At 41.2% G+C, this 18,993-nt stretch overlaps 2 protein-coding genes across 2 annotated transcripts in view; one reads left to right on the top strand and one right to left on the bottom strand.

Moving 5' to 3' along the window:
• Nucleotides 1–525: 525 nt before the first annotated feature.
• On the top strand, nt 526–2,980 carry CRH (corticotropin releasing hormone). The gene is made up of 2 exons (XM_021688582.1): nt 526–1,104; nt 1,880–2,980. The coding sequence occupies exon 2, from the start codon at nt 1,894–1,896 to the stop codon at nt 2,482–2,484; it is 591 nt and encodes a 196-aa protein (XP_021544257.1). The 5' UTR covers nt 526–1,104; nt 1,880–1,893; the 3' UTR covers nt 2,485–2,980.
• A 15,330-nt stretch (nt 2,981–18,310) lies between these two features.
• Nucleotides 18,311–18,993, bottom strand: part of TRIM55 (tripartite motif containing 55) — a 28,309-nt gene continuing 27,626 nt past the window's right edge. Inside the window, exon 12 of the mRNA XM_044914352.1 lies at nt 18,311–18,369. Within this exon, the coding sequence (XP_044770287.1) occupies nt 18,311–18,369 (59 nt within the window). The remainder of the gene's footprint in view (nt 18,370–18,993) is intronic.

Here is an 18,993-nt window from a genome sequence, read left to right as displayed (position 1 = left end):
ATGCTTCTCTCATTGGGTTTGCATCAAGTAGACCAAATGAAGATTGTATAACTCATGCACCTCTTATTTAACTTTTCTCTCTCTAATTTGGATTCTGCCAAGAGAGACAAAGGAGGAGCAGTGAAGTTCTGGGGGAATTTAAAATCTTGCTGCATCCCCAACTGACCCTAGTTTGGGCCACTTCATCATAGAAGCTGCTCCTGCCAATCATTTTTAAAAACTTTAGTCTCATTTCAAGAGACATATTGGTCTTGCTTCTGCAGACTCGTAATTCCTTTATTTGCTCTTGGGAAGAAAAAGCAGGTAGAGGCTTAAAAGCTAGATATCCCTACAATCCCATCTCCTTGTTCATCATTCTTAACCAGGCAGAAAGCTGACTGGACACTTTGTCTCTAGCAAAGGGATATTTTCAGATACTGAGGTGTTGCCAGAGACAACTGGTCAGAGAAGTTAGGAGGGAGGGCAAAGAGGAGGATCCAGATTCAACCCTTATAACTGGTTGCTGCTTTCCCCATAAGACTGTGCATTGATAGACCTCCTGTCCCTCGCATTTCCTTTTTCCATCCCCTCTCATGCGATGTCTCTTTCTGACCCCAAATTTGACCTTTCATAGTAAGAGGTCAGTATGTTTTCACACTTGGGAAATCTCATTCAAGAATTCTTGTCAATGGACAAGTCATAAGAAGCCCTTCCATTTTCGGGCTCGTTGACGTCACCAAGGAGGCGATAAATATCTGTTGATATAATTGGATGTGAGATTCAGTGTTGAGATAGCAAAACTCTGCCCCTCGTTCTCTGGCAGGGCCCTATGATTTATGCAGGAGCAGAGGCAGCACGCAATCGAGCTGTCAAGAGAGCGTCAGCTTATTAGGCAAATGCTGCGTGGTTTCTGAAGAGGGTCGACGCTATAAAATCCCACTCCAGGCTCTGGTGTGGAGAAACTCAGAGCCCAAGTCCGTTGAGAGACTGAAGAGAAAGATAAGAGGTGAAGAAAAAGAGAGTGAGGACAGAAAGGAGAGGGAAGAAAATCCCTGAAAAAGCCCGGAGACGTTCCTCTGCAGAGAGGCGGCAGCGCCCCACTCACCTGCAGAAGCACCTCAGAAGGTAGGGAGTGCCTAGACGGAACCGCGCCTCCAACTTTGAATTGCCTGAGCTGCCACGGTGTGCGCGGCGGAGCCGGGTGTCCCTGTGAGGGCATGTGTGTGAGTGTGAGTGTGTGTGCGTGCCTGTGTGTGTGCTGACTGTGCCTCAAGATTCCGGTAGTAGCCGGCATGTGTCAAAAGCAAACTTAGACGGCTGCTAATCATTCTTGGAACTGCCAGTTACTCCTCGCTGGCATTGTAGACCAGTCCCCGCTATCGATCCCGACCCCTGAGAGAAGGACGCAAGGGCTGGGATGGAGAAAGAGGAGGACGAGGCAGCAGTTCTCAATTTGGAGGACGACGCGGAAACATCCGGAAAGGGCGGGGTGGGGGCAGGGAAGATCTAAAATGTGTAGATCTTTAGAGCTCGGGGAATCAGTTTTGGGGATCGTTAGAAAGGGGACTCAGAGATCCTTCGAGGGTCTCGGAAGAAGAAGGGTCACTCCAGCAAGACGAGGGGCTGAGCTTGGTGCTGAGCTCTGTAGTAGTCCCCTTTCCTGCCCCCAACCCCCCATCCCTCCAACTCTAGAAGTCCTAGTTCGAGAGCTTCAGCACCGCGGACAGTGCCTGCCCGAACCCCCTCAGGGGTTCGTAATTCCTTTATTTGCTCTTGGGAAGAATAATGTCATGTAGGAGGACCCCGAGCGCACCTCCCATTTAAGCTAAACTCTGACCAACTCTTTCTTTCTCTCTCTTCCCTTCTCTCATTCCGCTCTCCGCCCACCTCTCTGCCTCAGCGAGCGCCCCTAACATGCGGCTGCCGCTGCTCTTGTCCGCGGGCGTCCTGCTGGTAGCTCTCCTGCCCTGCCCGCCATGCAGGGCCCTCGTCAGCCGGGGGCCCATCCCGGGCGCGCGGCAGGTCCCTCAGCACCCCCAGCCCCTGGATTTCTTTCAGCTGCCGCCGCAGCCCCAGCAGCCGCAACAGCCGCAGGCTCGGCCCGTCCTGCTCCGCATGGGGGAGGAATATTTCCTCCGCCTGGGTAACCTCAACAAGAGCCCCTCTGCGCCCCTCTTGCCCGCCTCTTCACCTGTCGCTGGCGGCAGCGGCAGCCGCCTTTCGCCGGACGAGGCGGCCGCCAACTTTTTCCGCGCGTTGCTGCAGCAGCTGCCGCTGCCCCGGCGCCCGCTCGACAGCCCCGCAGGTCCCGCCGAGCGCGGAGCAGAGAATGCCCTTGGCAGCCGCCAAGAGACACCGGAGAGGGAGAGGCGATCCGAGGAACCTCCCATCTCGCTGGATCTCACCTTCCACCTCCTCCGAGAAGTCTTGGAAATGGCCAGGGCCGAACAGTTAGCGCAGCAAGCTCACAGCAACAGGAAACTGATGGAGATTATTGGGAAATAAAACGGTGCGTTTGGCCAAAAAGATGCAGCATTTAGCACAAAAAAATTTAAAAAAATTACACTATTCCGTACCATAGCGTTGCTCTGATACCATTTGTTTATTTTTTATAGCGTGAAGCCTAGACGATATACAGCAAGGGAGCCTATACTTAATTAGCATGCACAAAGTGTATTCACGTGCAGTAACAGCAACAAAATGTTATTTGTATTGTCTACTTTTAGTTTTCATTTCCAGGTGTCTTTAATGGTGTTTAGAAAGTATAGACCCAGAAGGAAATGTTTTGAAGCAGACAGAAGTCACCCAATTTATTTTGTTGTGGTCTGAGCCAAAGAGAATGTCATTCTCTTGGGTGGGTGAAACAAAATCTGTAAGCTCTTTGAATCAACCTTTCCTTGTAAACGTTTCAGTAATAAAACATCTTTCCCAATCCTTGGTCCATTTGGTTGTGTAAAAGAATGTTGGATATTTATATTTTTAATAAAAGCTGCAAAGGTAATCAGGACTTTATTTTTCCTTTTCAATGTTCATAGGAGTAAAACTCTCAGCTCCTGGCTTCCTTCACCCTGACTTCAGCACAAGAGAAAACAAAACTCCTTGCATTAATTTCCTACTAAAAATGCATACATACACCAGTGGCTTACACAGATACTGCAATTGCCTCTCTGTACCTCAGATTACTCCTCTGAGGTGAGGTTAAATAATTTAGGAAGTTTCTTCCAGCTTTAAGACTTCATAATTCTATGAATGGAAGATCAATTCATAATGGAAATAATAACTAACCCTGATTAACTATAAGATGTTAAATAATTGTAGAGGGCGGAGAAAAAGGAAAGGCAAAGAGGAGAAGGGTTCACAGGGCATTCCTCCAAACTACAGGGCCAACACTGCTTGTTTTTGTTTTTGTTTGTGGTATGAGAAAGACTCACTTTATCAAGCTACTACTTTGGTACCATAAAATATAGTTTTTCTATGCTATTTTCCAGTGCCTACTTCTAATAGGAGAAGCTTGATAGCTTCTCCACTTAAAGCAACAAATTTAATTGCTATGAAATGGCACCTGGGAGAATGTTTCAAAAAAAATATTTTGACTTTAATAACTTCACAAATGCTCTTCTCATTTATGTCTATACCAATCCTAATCACTGTAGTTCTTAAGCATATAAACTACACATTTCTAAAACGGAACAGGCACATCCAGTTAGTTTTACAATGCATTTATCTTTGGTAGTTGGGTTATAACTTACAAAAATTCAATTGAATATTTAATGCTCCAAAATTAATTTGGAGTACGAAGATGCTTCTTCCCTTGGGACCCTTTGAATACACTTGACTAGTGTACTAATAAGATCACATGAAACACTGAATAAGTCATTATAAGACTAAGTTGTTAAAAACAGCATTTATTTAAGAGTTCATACAGAATAAAGTAATACTTATGTTTTGAAAGAGGCATTATAGTGGCGATTTAAATATATATATGTATTTTAAATGTGTATTGTGTGTGTATATATATTTAAATACATGCAGTTATTCTGCAGTTCACCAGGCTGGTGCCTCAGTAGGTACATAAGAAAGTAGACAGTTCCTGTTGGAAATTCTTTTTCAATTTAAGTGCTTGATATCTGCACATCTATCTTAGATTAGAAAAATGGTCACCAGAAATGTCCTAGGCCTTCAGCCTTCTGGACTACGAAAGTGCCACCAGAGTTAAGGAACATTTCTGGATATATATCCAGTGACATCTGTTATGGAAAAGAGGAAACCTTTGTAAAATGTTTCATATCTTTGGTCAATGATTTACCTTTTGTCCATATATTGATAAATTAGTCACTTCTGAATTAACACTGAATTTCACTGACCAACTGCATTGTTAAAGAAGAAAAAGAGTAAGAGCTACTATGATATTATAACAAAAGCCAATGCCTATTAGAGACAAGAGTGTAGTGCACACTTTTTCAACACTTGCCACGTTATGGACGCACACACACGTATCACACCTACATACTCTTCATAATGTTTCCCACACAATGAAAGATTTGCATAAGATCAAGTTTCTTTTTTCCAATACTTTCAGCAACTATTTTCTCAAAATTGTTTTCCCTCTGGAAAGTCATCTGGAATTAAAGGGGTTTTTTTTTGTTTTTGTTTTTTGTTTTTTGTTTTTTGCAGAAATCCTGTTCAGAGGTCCCTTTCATCACCTGCATCATATTAATTTCATCTAGGTTCCCTGCTGCTGGTGTGCATCTCAGCCAGGCAGACCGAGGGCAGCAGCTGGAATGAACATCATTCATTCAGGGAGTTCAACCAGGAAAAGGAGAAGACATGACGAGCTGGCTCAGAATCAGCTCCATTCCCACTCCCTGAAGCTGCAGCCTGTACCTGGAGGGGAGGGTCCTCAAATCCAATCTGCAATAGAAGAAAATCTGGATCAGAGGAAGAAGAGCCTAGTCCTTTTGGGTTGGTCCAGTCACTTTTCTACTCAGGAGAAAGGATAATAATAATTATTATATAGAACATAATTATTATTAGGGCTGGAAAGCAAGCTCAGGCTGTCTTGGCTATGGCCAAGAGCCATGAAAACAATTCACGCTCATGATCCAGAAAGGGGCAGTAGTAACGCATGCAGTGGAGGGAAGTTCTTGGGAAAGAGTCCAGGCTATTTTTTTTTTTAAGTCCACTTGTATATGATTTACTGAGATGAAAGTGGCATTGAACTAATAGGAATTTGCCTTTAGAAAAGTGCACAGTGTACAACATGATGACTAGAGTTAACACTGCTGTCTGACATATTTGAAAGTTAAGAAAGTAGATCCTAAGAGTTTTCATCACAAGGGAAAAAAACAATTTTTTTTCTTTTTGGAATCAATATGAGATAATGGATGTTAACTAAACTTACTGTGGTCATTATTTCATAATATATGTTAAGTCAAATCACTTATACCTTAAACTCACATAGTGCTGTATATTATATATGTATATGTAGATAGTATTTTTTTTTTTTTGCAAAGCTGCAGGCTTAGTTTTGAGCAAATCATGAGTGAAAGGACTTTTTTTCTCTAGACAATAACATCTAATGACATCAAAATTTCTAAAGAGATATCTATCTTTTATATAGATATCTCTATAGAGGGTATCTATCTTTTATAGAAACCAGGCAGATACCATTTGTGATTTTGAAGTAATTGATCAATCTAATCTCATAAGTGAAATTAATTTCTGTTGTTCTGAGTTTAAAAAATAATAAATGGGGGACAATCATAAAGAAGTCTTGCTGAAATGCAATTTGATGTATATACTCAGACTCTTTACATTTAAAGGTACTCTGACAAACACAGTTCTTCCTAGAGCTACCGAAGACAGGCTAACATATTCTGATGACTTCACTTGTAAAATTATCCCGCTGGATTAGAATGGCACTGATTTCAAAGCAATGAGGTAGGCACATGCATTCAGTGCAGAAGCCTGGGGTGATTTTGTGAAGCTGCTGTGTGAATGGACGATAGAAAGCTGGCATGACAAAGCAGAATTTTGGTAAGTACGCTGTGTTGTTGCCACTTGAATAGTTTTGAGTGAAAAATGAGTGCTTTTCCTGCACCTTCCCAGATTTTACCCTAAATATATGTTTTGGGGTAATGTTTCAAGTTCAGTAAAATTGTCCCAAGTCCTTATGGTTTAGGGATTATCCTTCCAACTGCCATGTTGTTCCTTGATAGAAAGATTAGAAGGGCCATGAAATCAAACTTAGTCACAGTAGAATAAAACCAAGGCAAGTAGTTTTCCATGAAGGAATAGTTGAGACATCAAGTGAAATTGGGCTTTTTAAAAAAGGCTGCTATTATGCTATTAGATCCTGTTGGTAATGGGTTAGATACCTCTGTGTCCTTAAAGTTGATGTAGAAAAAACAAGATCCTGATAGAATCCTGTGCCTTTTTATGCACATCAAACTATTCTCTTCCCAACTGTAGTCACTTTAACTAATCCTAAAAACAAAAACCAAACCAAACCAAAATAAAACAAACAAAATAAAAAACAACCAAATAAACCCCCAATCCAAGTGATCCGGACATATCAATGATCTGTAGAAGAATTTTTCTACCCATTTTATAGGAGTAAATACCAAATTCTGCCTAAACATACAGACCATGAGTATACATTTTGTAGCCTCTTTTGAGAGCAGTCCCTAATCAGGAGGAATCTTCCATGACAGCTGTTCTGAAATATCTAAAGGGCAAAACTAGTTGGGTAAGGTATTTTCTGTAGAAGGCTATAATCTTTGCAAAACTGCTGCTGGCTAACAAACCATTTGGTACTGCTTTTGGGATTTGTATATATTTTTGTGCTTTCCTGTACTTGAGATGAAAATCTATCTTCCATTGAAAACGTTCTAGCTGTTAGTCACCTGACAGCCTTCAAAACTTGGTATCAAGTCGTTGAGGTTTCTCCTTTTACATCCCCGTGTTTTCATGCAGTTGTTACATTTCCTTCTAAATGATATGGACAGATGCTGTCTTTCAGAGAAGAAAGGCCAGTGCCAGAGTGGGTGCCAAGAGCAGAGATTTATCCTGAGTATTTTCAGGTGACTATACCATCTCCTTGGTCTTGTTTATGTAAACTTGGGGACCCACCAACCATCTCAGCAAAGAAGTTCTGTGCCAAAAATGTTGAGCCTGGCACAGAATCCCAGACTAACCACTTACTAGCTGTATGACTTGGATAAGTCAGTTAACTTCTGACTTTAAAAACTAAGGTTTTTCTTTTTGTAAAATAGAGATGAGACCCTATCTCACAAGGCTGTTGTAAGTACTGAATAAATAAAGTAATACACCTAAAGCATTTTGCACATGCCTCACTTATATTAAGTGTTTTAAAAATATGCATTTCCTTCTTCCCTCTTCTCCCTTCCCTTCTCCTCCCTCCTTCCTTCCGTTCTTCTTACATTAGTGAAGAGGCTCCTCTACCATGTAGAATCACCTGGGGACTGCTTATGAGGAACTATATACAAGAGCAGTGACCCCCTGTAAGGAAAGATGATTATATTTGCAATGCTCATCTTGTCAGAATTGGTTATTATAGGATTTAATTCCTGTGGCATATTGTAATCATGATTATTCATGACCTGCCCAGTGTATCTCCGAAGTAGCCCAACTTTATATATGGCTCTTTCCTAAAGGAAGAATGAGATAAAGATTTAGAAACCTCCTTTCTCTAAGTACAGCCCATTAAATCATAAGCAGACATTTTTCCTATAGCCTTCCTCAAATAGAATTGTATATACGTATTCCTTTAAATAGTTTTCCAAATGCTAGTTCTCCTCTATCACAGGAAATGCTATTTCTCAGGAATACAGATGTTCCATGAAGCTGAACAAAGGACAGAAAATGACAAGCACTGAACCTCCCTACCTGCCTTTGAGTTTGTCCTGCATTTCAGTCTACTTTGAGATGTATAAAAAGATGAAGAAAGGATTATTAGTCCCTTATTACGTCTACATTTTACACATTTTTCTCAAGTGACCAAACAAACTTACAAACCTCACCTAACACTATGCTGTATCAGCATGGGACTTCAGATAATTTGAGAAATGAATTTTAGTCATAAAATACAAGCAGGAAATGGACTAGGGAGGCAGCATTTTCCCTGTCTCAGCTGCAAGATGCAATTCAGTCAAGATCCACAAAAGACCATAGAGGGGAGTGACATACATTTGCTTAGGAGAAAGACTATTTTTCTCAGATGAACTTGACCAGGAATGCTGGGTATTCATGAACCAGATCCACGCAGAAACAACATCTTTTCCTTGGATTTTTTTTCCTGTTACTATCAAATGTTTTTTGAGAGGAAAAAAAAATAATGTCAGATTATGGTACAAGGGTTTTACTCTGTAGAAGAGTAGGGTGATGAGAGGTTCTTCCACCCAAAGCTGCATGATGTGCTAGCATCAGCCTTGACAAATGATGTCATCTAGAATCATTTGTTATTGATGGAGATTAAGGAGCATGCATTCTTCCAGAGGCTTGTGGACATTTGTCTCTGTGCACAGGACAGTTCCAGGTTATGGACAGTGTTTACTTGGTCTGAACTGTGTGGCTGAGTGGTATTTGGACAAAAACTCGAATTAGTTGCAACATTAAAAATCAGGAGCAAGGATGTGGAGAAAGAGAAGCCCTTGTGCACTGTTGGTAGGAATGTAAAATGGTGCAGCTGGTGTGGAAAACAGTGTGGCAGTTCCTCAAAAAATTAAACATAGAATTACCACATGATCCATCAAGTCCACTTTTGGGCATATAGCCAAAAGAGTTGAAAGCAGAGACTCATACAGATATTTGCATGCCTATGTTCATAGGAGCACTATTAACAATAACCAAGAGTGGAAGCAACCCAAGTGTTCGTCAATGGATGGGTGGATTAATAAAATGTAGTGTATACACATAATAGAATATTATTCAGCTTCATAAAGGAAGAAAATTCTGACACATGCTACAACATGGATGGATGAACCTTGAGGACATTATGCTAAGTGAAATAAGCCAGTCACAAAATGACAAATATTCTGTGATTCCACTTACAGAATACAAGAAGTATCTAGAGTAGTCAAACTCATAGAAACAGAAAGTAGGATGGAGGTTGCCAGGGGCTGGGGAAGGGAGGAAAATGGGGAGTTGTTTTTTAGTGGGTACAGAGTTTCAGTTTCTTGAGATGAAAAAATTCTGGAGATGGGTTGTACAACAATGTGAATATACTAAGACTACTGAACTATATTCTCAGAAATGGTTAAAATGGTAATTTTTATGCTATGTGGGTTATGCCACAATTACAAATTAGGGGAAAAAATAGGAAACTTCACATTAAAATCTGGATTTGCAGGTTCTCTTGACAAAGCAGAAATGTAGCAATCCAGCACCTGCGTGGAGACCCCCTGCTCTTTGTCCCCTTGGACTGGGTATGCTCTCTCTCTTTCCTGATTTCCATCATGCTCACTACTCCCTTTTGCCTTCTCTGCTGCAAGGCTGGTTTCAGTGTCCTTTTTTGTTGTGCTTGTAGAGATGCTATGCTCAGATTAAAGAGGAAGGCAAACTAAATCTTGTATTTATGCTTTTATTAACATTTTTCTTTTACCTGGCTTGCTTTTTCATTAATGTTACCTTTTTGGTCTCTAAGGACACACAAACCTGTTGCTCTTAACCGAAGGCTACTTTTTAGTAGGAAAGTGTCAAAGAAAAGAGCATGAAATGCTCAATGGAGTCTTTGGCTTGATTTTTATGCTAAATGTGATTTTTTTTTTAAGCCAACATGCTTCCTGTGGCAAAATTCTTGATAATCAAAGCATGAAACTGCCTTCAGTGCTCAAATGAAGCTAGATGTGTCCCTGGGCACTTAGCAGAGGGGATCTAACTGGGTGCAGTTTAGTGAACATGCTCTTAGCGTGGGGGCAATAGCAGCAGCCCCCTTTACCTAAATGCACCCTGCCACATGGTTCACTGACCGAACAAAACCAAACAGATGCTTTCCTGATATTCACTCTGGCACAAGCCTTGGTAGTCACATTTAAGAGGGAAAATATTTTTTTAGCTGGCCCCAAGTGAAAGGGTGAGCTCTCTGATCAGTAACCAGTGCCCTCAGGCTTCCTCGGGGCTTCCTAGGGGCTCCATGAGGTGCCATCATCTGCTTTTCTCCAAATGATCATTCTCTCCACCTCCAGTGATCCTGATCCGTTATCATTTACCTGCCTGTGTTCCATTTCCTTAGCTTATCCAGGTGATAGTAATGTATCTGATAAACTGAATTACAACTAAGACATTAATGGATGCTGATGGCTTAATGTACACCCCTGCCACATAGCATGGAAATGTCCGTGTCTTATCCTGAGGGACAGCTGTGGTGGACATGGGAGCCACTATGTCAGGCCATTGGAGGATATTGGGGGCAGTGAGGAAATTTGTGTCCAAGCCCCCACGCTTGGGCCTCCATCTCCTCTCTACTACTGTGAATGCCAATCACAAATTCAACCTGACAGAAGGATTGGGTTATTACCACCTGTTAAATGCCAGTCCTCCTTGGCCAATTCAAAAGGATCCTTGCCCATCTATAATGAAATCCATTTGCCTTAAAGGAATGTGGATAGAAGGGATAAAGCTAGACTTGAGGCTGCTGAGTGGGCAACCACCCTGCTTCTACCCTGAACCTGCTAGGCTGGGTCAGAGAATCAAAGCCAGATGCTGGAAACAGGTGTGAGTGGGATTGCTGAGGTCATGCTTAGAATGCTTATTCAGAAAGACTAAACTCAAGCACTGGCCTGCTCCCTACTTAGCATTCCTGAACCTCAGGCCCTTGGATAGCTTAAGCATTATGGATTCCAGACTGGAAAAGAGAGTACGCCCAAGAGCCTGAGCCATGCGTCAGTCTCTGAGGAATAAGTGGGGCATGGTCTGTAATTCACAGCTGAGGGTCTAAGCCCTGGAAATTCTGCTGGGCAGGTCTTCCACCATGGGCATTTCTTTCACAGGAACACAGACTTTTCTGCTTGGTGGTGGAGCAACGAAGATGCATTAGGAAGCACGGAGCTGTGTAAATATAGCACAGTCTCCATGAATGCTAGAGGAAGAAGAAAGTAAGTATACTCCAAAAGATCTATAGAAGGAAAACACCTACTAAAAGCATTTTTTCTTGGGAGGATCTGCAGCTGTACACACTAAGTAAAGAAATGGGTGAAGGGAGGGGCGCCTGGGTGGCTCAACTGTTTAAGTATCCATCTCTCAATTTCGGCTCAGGTCATGATCTTGGGGCCCGGGGATCCAGCCCTGTGGACGTCTTTGGGCTCTGCACTCAGCGGGATGTCTGCTTGAGATTCTCTCTCCCACTCCCTCTGTCTTTCTTCCCCCCACACTCTTTCTCTCTCTCATGCTCCAAAACAAACAAATCAATCTTAAAAAAAGAAAGAAAGAAAGAAAAGAAATGGGTAAAGGGATTTAATTTGGGGGCTTTGTTGTCACTAACTGCTGCTTCTTATTAAGGGGAGACCAGAGACCAGAGTAATTTCCTCAGACTTCTGAAGCAAAAAGAAATAAAACTCATTCACTTTTTCTTAACCCAGAGTAAGATTTATGGCGTATACTATTTGGTTTGTTTCAAACGTGGTATTTAGGCATTGATGGAGTCGGGGTGGGGAGCAGGAAGAAGCTAAAACGTTGGTATCACAGCCTGTCAAAAAACTTAAAGCCAGCCTTCTTCTCAGATATGGACCTGATGATTGTGTGTTCAGTATAGAGTGTGTGTTCTCACCCACTCTGAAAGAACTACTGAATTACAAAAAACCACTAATTAGATCATTAATTCCTCACAGACAGGAGCTTCTATGCCTTGTGTTAGGCAAATAGGCCAAACGGGTCCTTTTCTAGGGTCTTAGGAGGTTGCTAGTATTATTATGCCCAACCGATAGATGAGAAACCTCAGGCTCAGGAAGGCTGAGGACCTTGCTCAAAGTACCTCTAACGAGAGTGCTGAGAGTGATTAATAGTGACCACAAATCCAAAGAGAAAACCTAGTGCTGTTGAGCATGTGGGACTCACAGGAGGGGCCAGTTCCACCATTGGAAGTCAGACTGAGAGAGGCAGGTTGGTCAGCAGTGTGGGGTACAACTAAAGGGTCAGGGTACTGTCAGGCAATGGTCAGCCACGGGCCTGCGAGCAGTGGAGGCCTGGAAACGACCTCTCTCTGCCCTCGTGAAGCTGTGCCAGTGCGTCAAGAGTGGTGAATCAAAGCAGGGGAGCCCCTGCGCACACTATTTTCGCTTCAGTCATCAACCCGGGTAAAGTGGGGATTCACTCGCTTTTCCTAGATGCGAGCTTGGTGTATAGTATATTGCATGCTCACGCTCCTTGGCCAAGGGCAAGGGATCACAGGGCTCTAAGCTCCCGCTGCTCTGTGACCTTGAGCAAGTCGTGCATCCTCTATGATCCTCCACCATAAAATGTGCAAGCATAACGATTCCTACTGTACTGGGTTGTTGTGAGGTTTGAATGAGAGAACCTCTGTGGAAGACTTTGTAAATGATAAAGCAGCGAACACACATTAGTTACAGCACTGCCACGTGGCATTGGTTTCTCAGGTGCATTAACAAGGTGCTGGATTAATTCTTTGTGGGTTGAAGTGGGAGAAAAGGCATTTCATGGAATTCACTAAGATATGTAAACAAAGACAGAAAAAAGTCCACATTCTGTACAATACTAGCAAGGGTCTTAGGTTAAATCAGAATAATAAACAGTTTTAAGACACAGGGAGCAGAACTCAACTAGCTATGTTGTAACAACTCCCCCAGAGAGCTTTCCCTGGTGCCTGTCTTACTGTTTTCACAGAATTGTAGGGCTGTAGGCACAGGTTGCCAGGGGAAATGAATGCATTATACTGCTCACACACAACTTATATTTCCCTCTTTAAAATGGATACATCCATTTTAGCTTCTTATTAAAATAACATCTACCAAGCATGCTATTTCATCCTGAGAAATATAGCCTACAGTTTTAGTAGAGATATTTTTTGTCCTTTTAGAAAAGCCCCCAAATTGACAGTTATTAGGATGTCACTTTCCCACCAGGAAAAAAAAAAAGGCCAGAAAAAGAATTATAGTTGAAGAATACAAATGAAAAAGCATTAATAATGTTAATGTAATGGTCTCATTAAAACTTCCTTAAGAAAAACCTTACTCTCTCCTATAGCTTTTTCTATGTAAAATGACTGCATTTTATTATCATAACTTCTTATAATTGCTAGAGTTATTAAGTCCTGGACAGTGTTATGCAGTAAATGTAGGCCAGTCCTGAGCCCTGATCAATTTTCTCTCTATTTTTACCAAGCTTAAATTCCAGCACAGTCAGGGTGCTGGCATATCAGGGATTTGTAAGCTTGAATCTCCTAATTTGTAAAAAATACAAGCAGTCGCTCTCAGTAGGGATTTCTGTTTGAAAATAATCTGACACCCTGAATCCCTCAATTAAATTTAGAGAACAAAGTTAAATTTTCATTCATTTCAGTTTGTTTTGGAAAATTAAATAGGTCATTTCAAAGAACACGGGACCCGTAGTCACACTCATGGGAAATCATGTTCTTGGTCTCCTGCTTTATTTTTTAAAATGTTCTATAATACCTTGTGAGATTAATCTCACTCAGAAAATCAGCTTTCCTGCCCTCTAGCCTCCAACATCTCTTACCTCTCAGTCTCAAGTGGCAACTAGAGTTAATATTACCCTGGAAATCAGAATGAATGGTTTGGTCTCAAAGATCATTTGCATGAAAATGATTTCATCTTTTTGCATGTGACACTTGTGGAGACTCAGAGTTCCACATGCTGCTTTTCTCGGAACTTTGGCCTAATGTTCATCCTGATTTAGGAAAATACGAATATTTTATAGGAGACCGAATCTTGGGATGATGAGAAATTCAATAAAGTCTTAGATCTGGGGACACATATATTGGTTTCTGAGAACCTAGGAAATAAACCCTTCAAGAAGGGAAAAGACTCTGCTAGCCCATGCTTGTTAAACCATAGGCTGGTTTCCTTCCTTCCTCCCTTCCTTCCTCCCTTCCTTCCTCCCTTCCTTCCTTCCTTCCTCTTTCTTTTTTCTCCCTCCTTTCTCCTCCCCCATTCTCTCCCTCATGAAATGTTTTTTATTTTTCTCTGGGCGCACCTTTGTAACCTCATAGGATAACATTTATAGTGCCTGAATTGGGGATGAAGATGGTATGGGCTGGTTTTCCTTGGTGACACTTGCCCACTGGCCTTGACTTCCACACATCCCTTCTGCTATTTTAGAGTGAAGAGCTCAAAGGTGTAGGGGACCCATGTGTTTCCTAGGTTCTGTGCCTGAGCCCATGATACGCTAGATAGGAAGAATCTGGAAACACTTGAGACAGTAGAAGGGACCATGTACACCTGCTTGTCAACACTTGGGTTGGGAATCTTGGATCTTCTTAGTCAAGAAGACAGCTTGGTGCTGGAAGTCCCTGGCCCATGATAGGTTAGCCTCTGCAGTTCCGTGACAACTGGTTTAGATAAGACAAGGAGTGAATTAGGGCATAAGTGTGTCATGAAAATATACAGAGACATTAGCTTATACAGCAATTTACATCAGAACTAAAAATAGGGCACCATAGACCAGTGACAACTAGTAATTGAATCATAAAGTTCAGCCTAGTCACTTAAAAGCATTAGATACGTCAGCTATCTCAGCTCCTGCTATGCTTGGCCCTGTACATTGCTTGGGAAGGAACTGGGGCTATGAGGCCTTCCCCATTGCCAGACACTTGGTACACCTTAAGGATTGTCAGCACCTTTCTCCTCTAGGCTCTCCCCACCTTTCTTCTAACTGTGCTAAGCTACCTTAAAAGATTATGTGTGTATGAGGACCCTCCTTATACCCATTAAAGCAGGCAGACACACACAAAAGAGAGAGATAGAAAAGAATTTTGTTTTGCTTACCATTTATCTTGGGATAAATTCTTCAAGACAATAGAACAATGCTAAATGTGAATGCACCTAAACAGAGTTTCAAATGCATGAGGCAAAAGTGATATAATTTCAAGGATAAATACACAAACCCACAGTTATAATCAGAGATCTCAAACTTCTTTTCTCAGCAATTGGTAAAACAAGTCAACAGAAAATCAGTAAGGATATCATAGACTTGAACAACACTATCAATTAACCAACCTAATTAACATTTATAGAACACTCACCCAACAACATCAGAAAATACAATGTTTTCAAGTGCATGTGGAACATTCACCAAGGTTGATTGTATTCTGGGCCATAAAATATATCTTAAATTTTTTTTTAAAGATTTTATTTATTTGCGAGAGAGAGAATGAGAGACAGAGAGCATGAAAGGGAGGAGGGTCAGTGGGAGAAGCAGACTCCCCGCTGAGCAGGGAGCCTGATGAGGGACTCGATCCCAGGACTCCAGGATCATGACCTGAGCCAAAGGCAGTCGCTTAACCAACTAAGCCACCCAGGCACCCGTGCATAAAACATATCTTAAATTTAAAAGGATTGAGATCATATAAAGAGTATTCTCTCTCCACGGAAGAATCAAACCAGAAATCAAATAGAAAGATATCTGGAAAATCTCCAAATATCTAGAAAATAAACACTACTCATCAACTCATAGGCCAGAGAACAAATCCCAAGGGAAATTAGAAAATATTCTGAATTAAATGAAAGTGAAAATACAACATATCAAATCTTGTGGGATGCAGCTAAAACAGTGATTAGAAGAAAATTTATAGCATTAAAAGCTTATATTAGAAAAAAAGAAAGATTTCAAATCAATAATTCAAGTTTTCACTCTAAGAAACTAGAAAGAGAAGAGAAAATTAAGCCCAAAATAAGCATAAGGATGAAAATAATAAAGATGAATAAAATAGAAAATTCACAAAAAAGAGAGAGAGAGAAGACCAATAAAGCCAAATAAAACCAATAAAGTGGAGGACTTACATTACCTGATTTTAGAGACTTCTATAAAGCTATAATAATCAAGACAGTGTGGTGTTGGTAGAGGGACAAACATACAGATCAATTGTTCAAAGTAGAGAGTCTACAAGTAGACCTGAACATATATGGTCATTTGAATTTCTACAAAGTCATCAAGGTATTCCACTGGGGGAAAGATAGCCTTTTCAATAAATAGTGATGGAACAAATATCTATATAGAAAATAAGCAGACAAAAAAAAATCCTCAATCCTTATCTCACAATACAAAAATTAACTTAAAATGACCTTAGATCTAATTTAAGAGTTGACACTATAAAAATTCTAGAAGAAAATGAGAGAAAATCCTTGTGATTTTTCAGTTAAGCAAAGATTTCTTAAAACACAAAAAACACAAAGCATACGGGAAAAAATGACAAGTTGAACTTCATCAAAACTAAAAATGTTTGCCCTTCAACTGGGAGAAAATATTTGCAAAATATGTTTGATAAGGGAGTTTTATCCAAAATAACATAGAGTACTTTTACAACTCTCTAATAAGATAAACAACCCAAAGAAATTGGGCAATAAGTGAACAGATACTTCATCAAAGAAAATATTAAAATGACTTAGAAGCACAGGAAAAGATGCTAAACATCAGTAGTCATCGGAGAAATGCAAATTAAATGACATAGAATACACATCCGTTAGAATGGCTAACATGTAAAAGATTGACACACTACCCACCGGGATGCAAGGAGGGGATTAAGTGCAAAGGCCCACGAGGGCACTTTGTAGAGTAATGGAAATATTCTACATCTTAATTGCGGTAGTGGCTATATAAGGCTACAAATTTGTCAAAACTGATTGAGCTATAACACTTAGGGATATTTTTAAACCACATATCGTTCATCTCTTCATTCATCTAGTATTCTGTGATTACCTCTACCGTGTACATTCTAAGAATTTGCTCTACTGGGCAGTGAGGTCTGTAAGTGCCCTTAGGTGGATTTTAGAGTTGAGCCATCATGGATTTTATGGAGTTTATGGCATCAAAAGGGGTAATCGCAGCTGTGTAAACATTCAGCTGAAAGGGTGCCTAGGAAGAGATTTGGAAGAGTTTGGGAAATGGACATTTATGGAAGAGATTCAAGGCAAGACATGTATTTTGAGAAATGCGATGGGCTGTCTATTTCACTGAAAACCTGTTACTATTGTCCCTTAGCCTGGCTTGTGTCAGGCCTGAGTCTGTAACCGTCTCAGTGAAAACATCCTGAGATAATTTATACAATTCTTAGTACTAAATGTTTCACTCTCCACTGTGTAAATCAATGAATCTTTTCTTTGAATAGTTGCTTCATCTTCCCAGTGAGAAAACTGAGGCTCAAAGAAAGTAAATGCCCAAAGTTAGTGCAGAGAAGTGGCAGGACAGGAACTTAAGTCCTTTTTACTAATTTCATGGATCCTTCCAGTGCCCTAGACTTGGCAGAATTTCTACCCAACTTGTTTGTCTATTTTCAGTCTTGAAGAATGGAATGTGAAAAGTAGATATTCTATTCTTAAACAAGGAGGTATGATACAGTAAATCTTCTAGGTTCTCTTATAACCACAACTTCATACTCTGGTGAAATATATGAGTTGAGGTTCTTTAAAGAGGCAGAAATTGCAGTGATTTTAATGTCAAAGTTCCTATCTCCAAAGCAACGGATTCTGATTCGGGTGTGGGGCGGGGTGAATGGAAGGTACTCTGACCTTGGGGCAGCTGCCATGGTCCAGCTCAGGTGTCACCCGGAGCAGCTGCCTACTTAATCCACCAAATAGGAAGACATTTCTCTGGAAATCCCTGTTCCCTGAACAGCTCCCCTTAAACACTTTGGACAAATTCTTCCATACAAGGCCACTAAGCCTCATTAGGGAGGGAGGAAGGGGAACAGGGAGGGTCTTTCATTGTTGCTGCTCCCACTTCTGGAAAAATCTAACTGCCACATATATCCCCAATAAAATACTCAACTGTCCATGAATGTGGGTGGTGGGAGTCGTCCTTGTCTTAGCACCCAGGTGTAATTTGCATGTAAGTTGTATAGGAAGTTCAGGAAGGGCAATGGAGGGAAGCAGACTGGACCCAGAAATGGCCATACAAGGCATGCCCAGGAGGTGAGGCTCACAGAGATTGCTTTCCAAGGACAGCTGACCTGCCTTCTTCCCACCTTATTACTGCCCTGTCCTCTAAGATTGACTAGGGTGTGATGTCACCTTTTCAAAATAAATGTAAACATTAATACATGAAGTAGATCAAATGTTATTTCCCCCAAACTCTCTTTGCATTGACTGAACATACAGCAGGTATGGCCTAGAAAGGTGGAAACTTAGAGGGCAATTTTGCAGCTAAAGACCAGTTCGTGTCCAGGGGCTTTCACGGGGTTTTCTGGGAGAAATAGGATGTTACAGGATTCAAAGTGCATCCTGCAGAGGAGTCTCTCTTCTATGGAATTCAGTTTTGCCACAAAGCTGAAGCCAAACCTTGTTGAGAAATTTATTTTTTTCAAGAAAGAGGGCGGGAAAGGCAACAATGCTTGTCTGATCTAACAAAAAGCAGAATCCCAGTTTGCCACTGATGGGGATTGCCTGTGTGCTTAGGTGAAGAGAGAAGGCACGGGATAAAGTGGAGATTGTATGGTATCAGAAATCACAGGCAGCAAAGGCAATGGCAGGTTTCACTGTGTGAATGGCTGTGAAGAAAGCACCTGGAGACAGAACATTTGCCTTCTTAAAAGTCTGAAGGTGACTGAATTGAGTTTACAGATCCATAGGTAAGCCTGCGATGCTTGAGATTCTCAGGCAAGCTTATTCCCTGACACATAGTAAAGAGAGGTAAGACCACCCGGGAATCAAGGAGAGCTTTTGTATCACATCCTAAATGTCCAGGGAAAGACTAAGGATAAAGTGTGAAATTCTAATAAGCTAACCTTGCATTGGACAAATACTAATTTAGTGAGTTGGGTTCTGAGGCAGTGAAAGTAAAGCAGCCTGCAAAAAATCCACAGAGGCC

Source organism: Neomonachus schauinslandi, chromosome 4 (assembly GCF_002201575.2).
Source record: "Neomonachus schauinslandi chromosome 4, ASM220157v2, whole genome shotgun sequence".
NCBI lineage: Eukaryota > Metazoa > Chordata > Mammalia > Carnivora > Phocidae > Neomonachus > Neomonachus schauinslandi.
This window is presented reverse-complemented; position numbering and strand designations above follow the sequence as displayed.

What these genes read in the sequence shown, in the direction of transcription:
- CRH (XM_021688582.1), top strand. Translation starts at nt 1,894, where the DNA reads ATGCGGCTGCCGCTGCTCTTGTCCGCGGGCGTCCTGCTGGTAGCTCTC.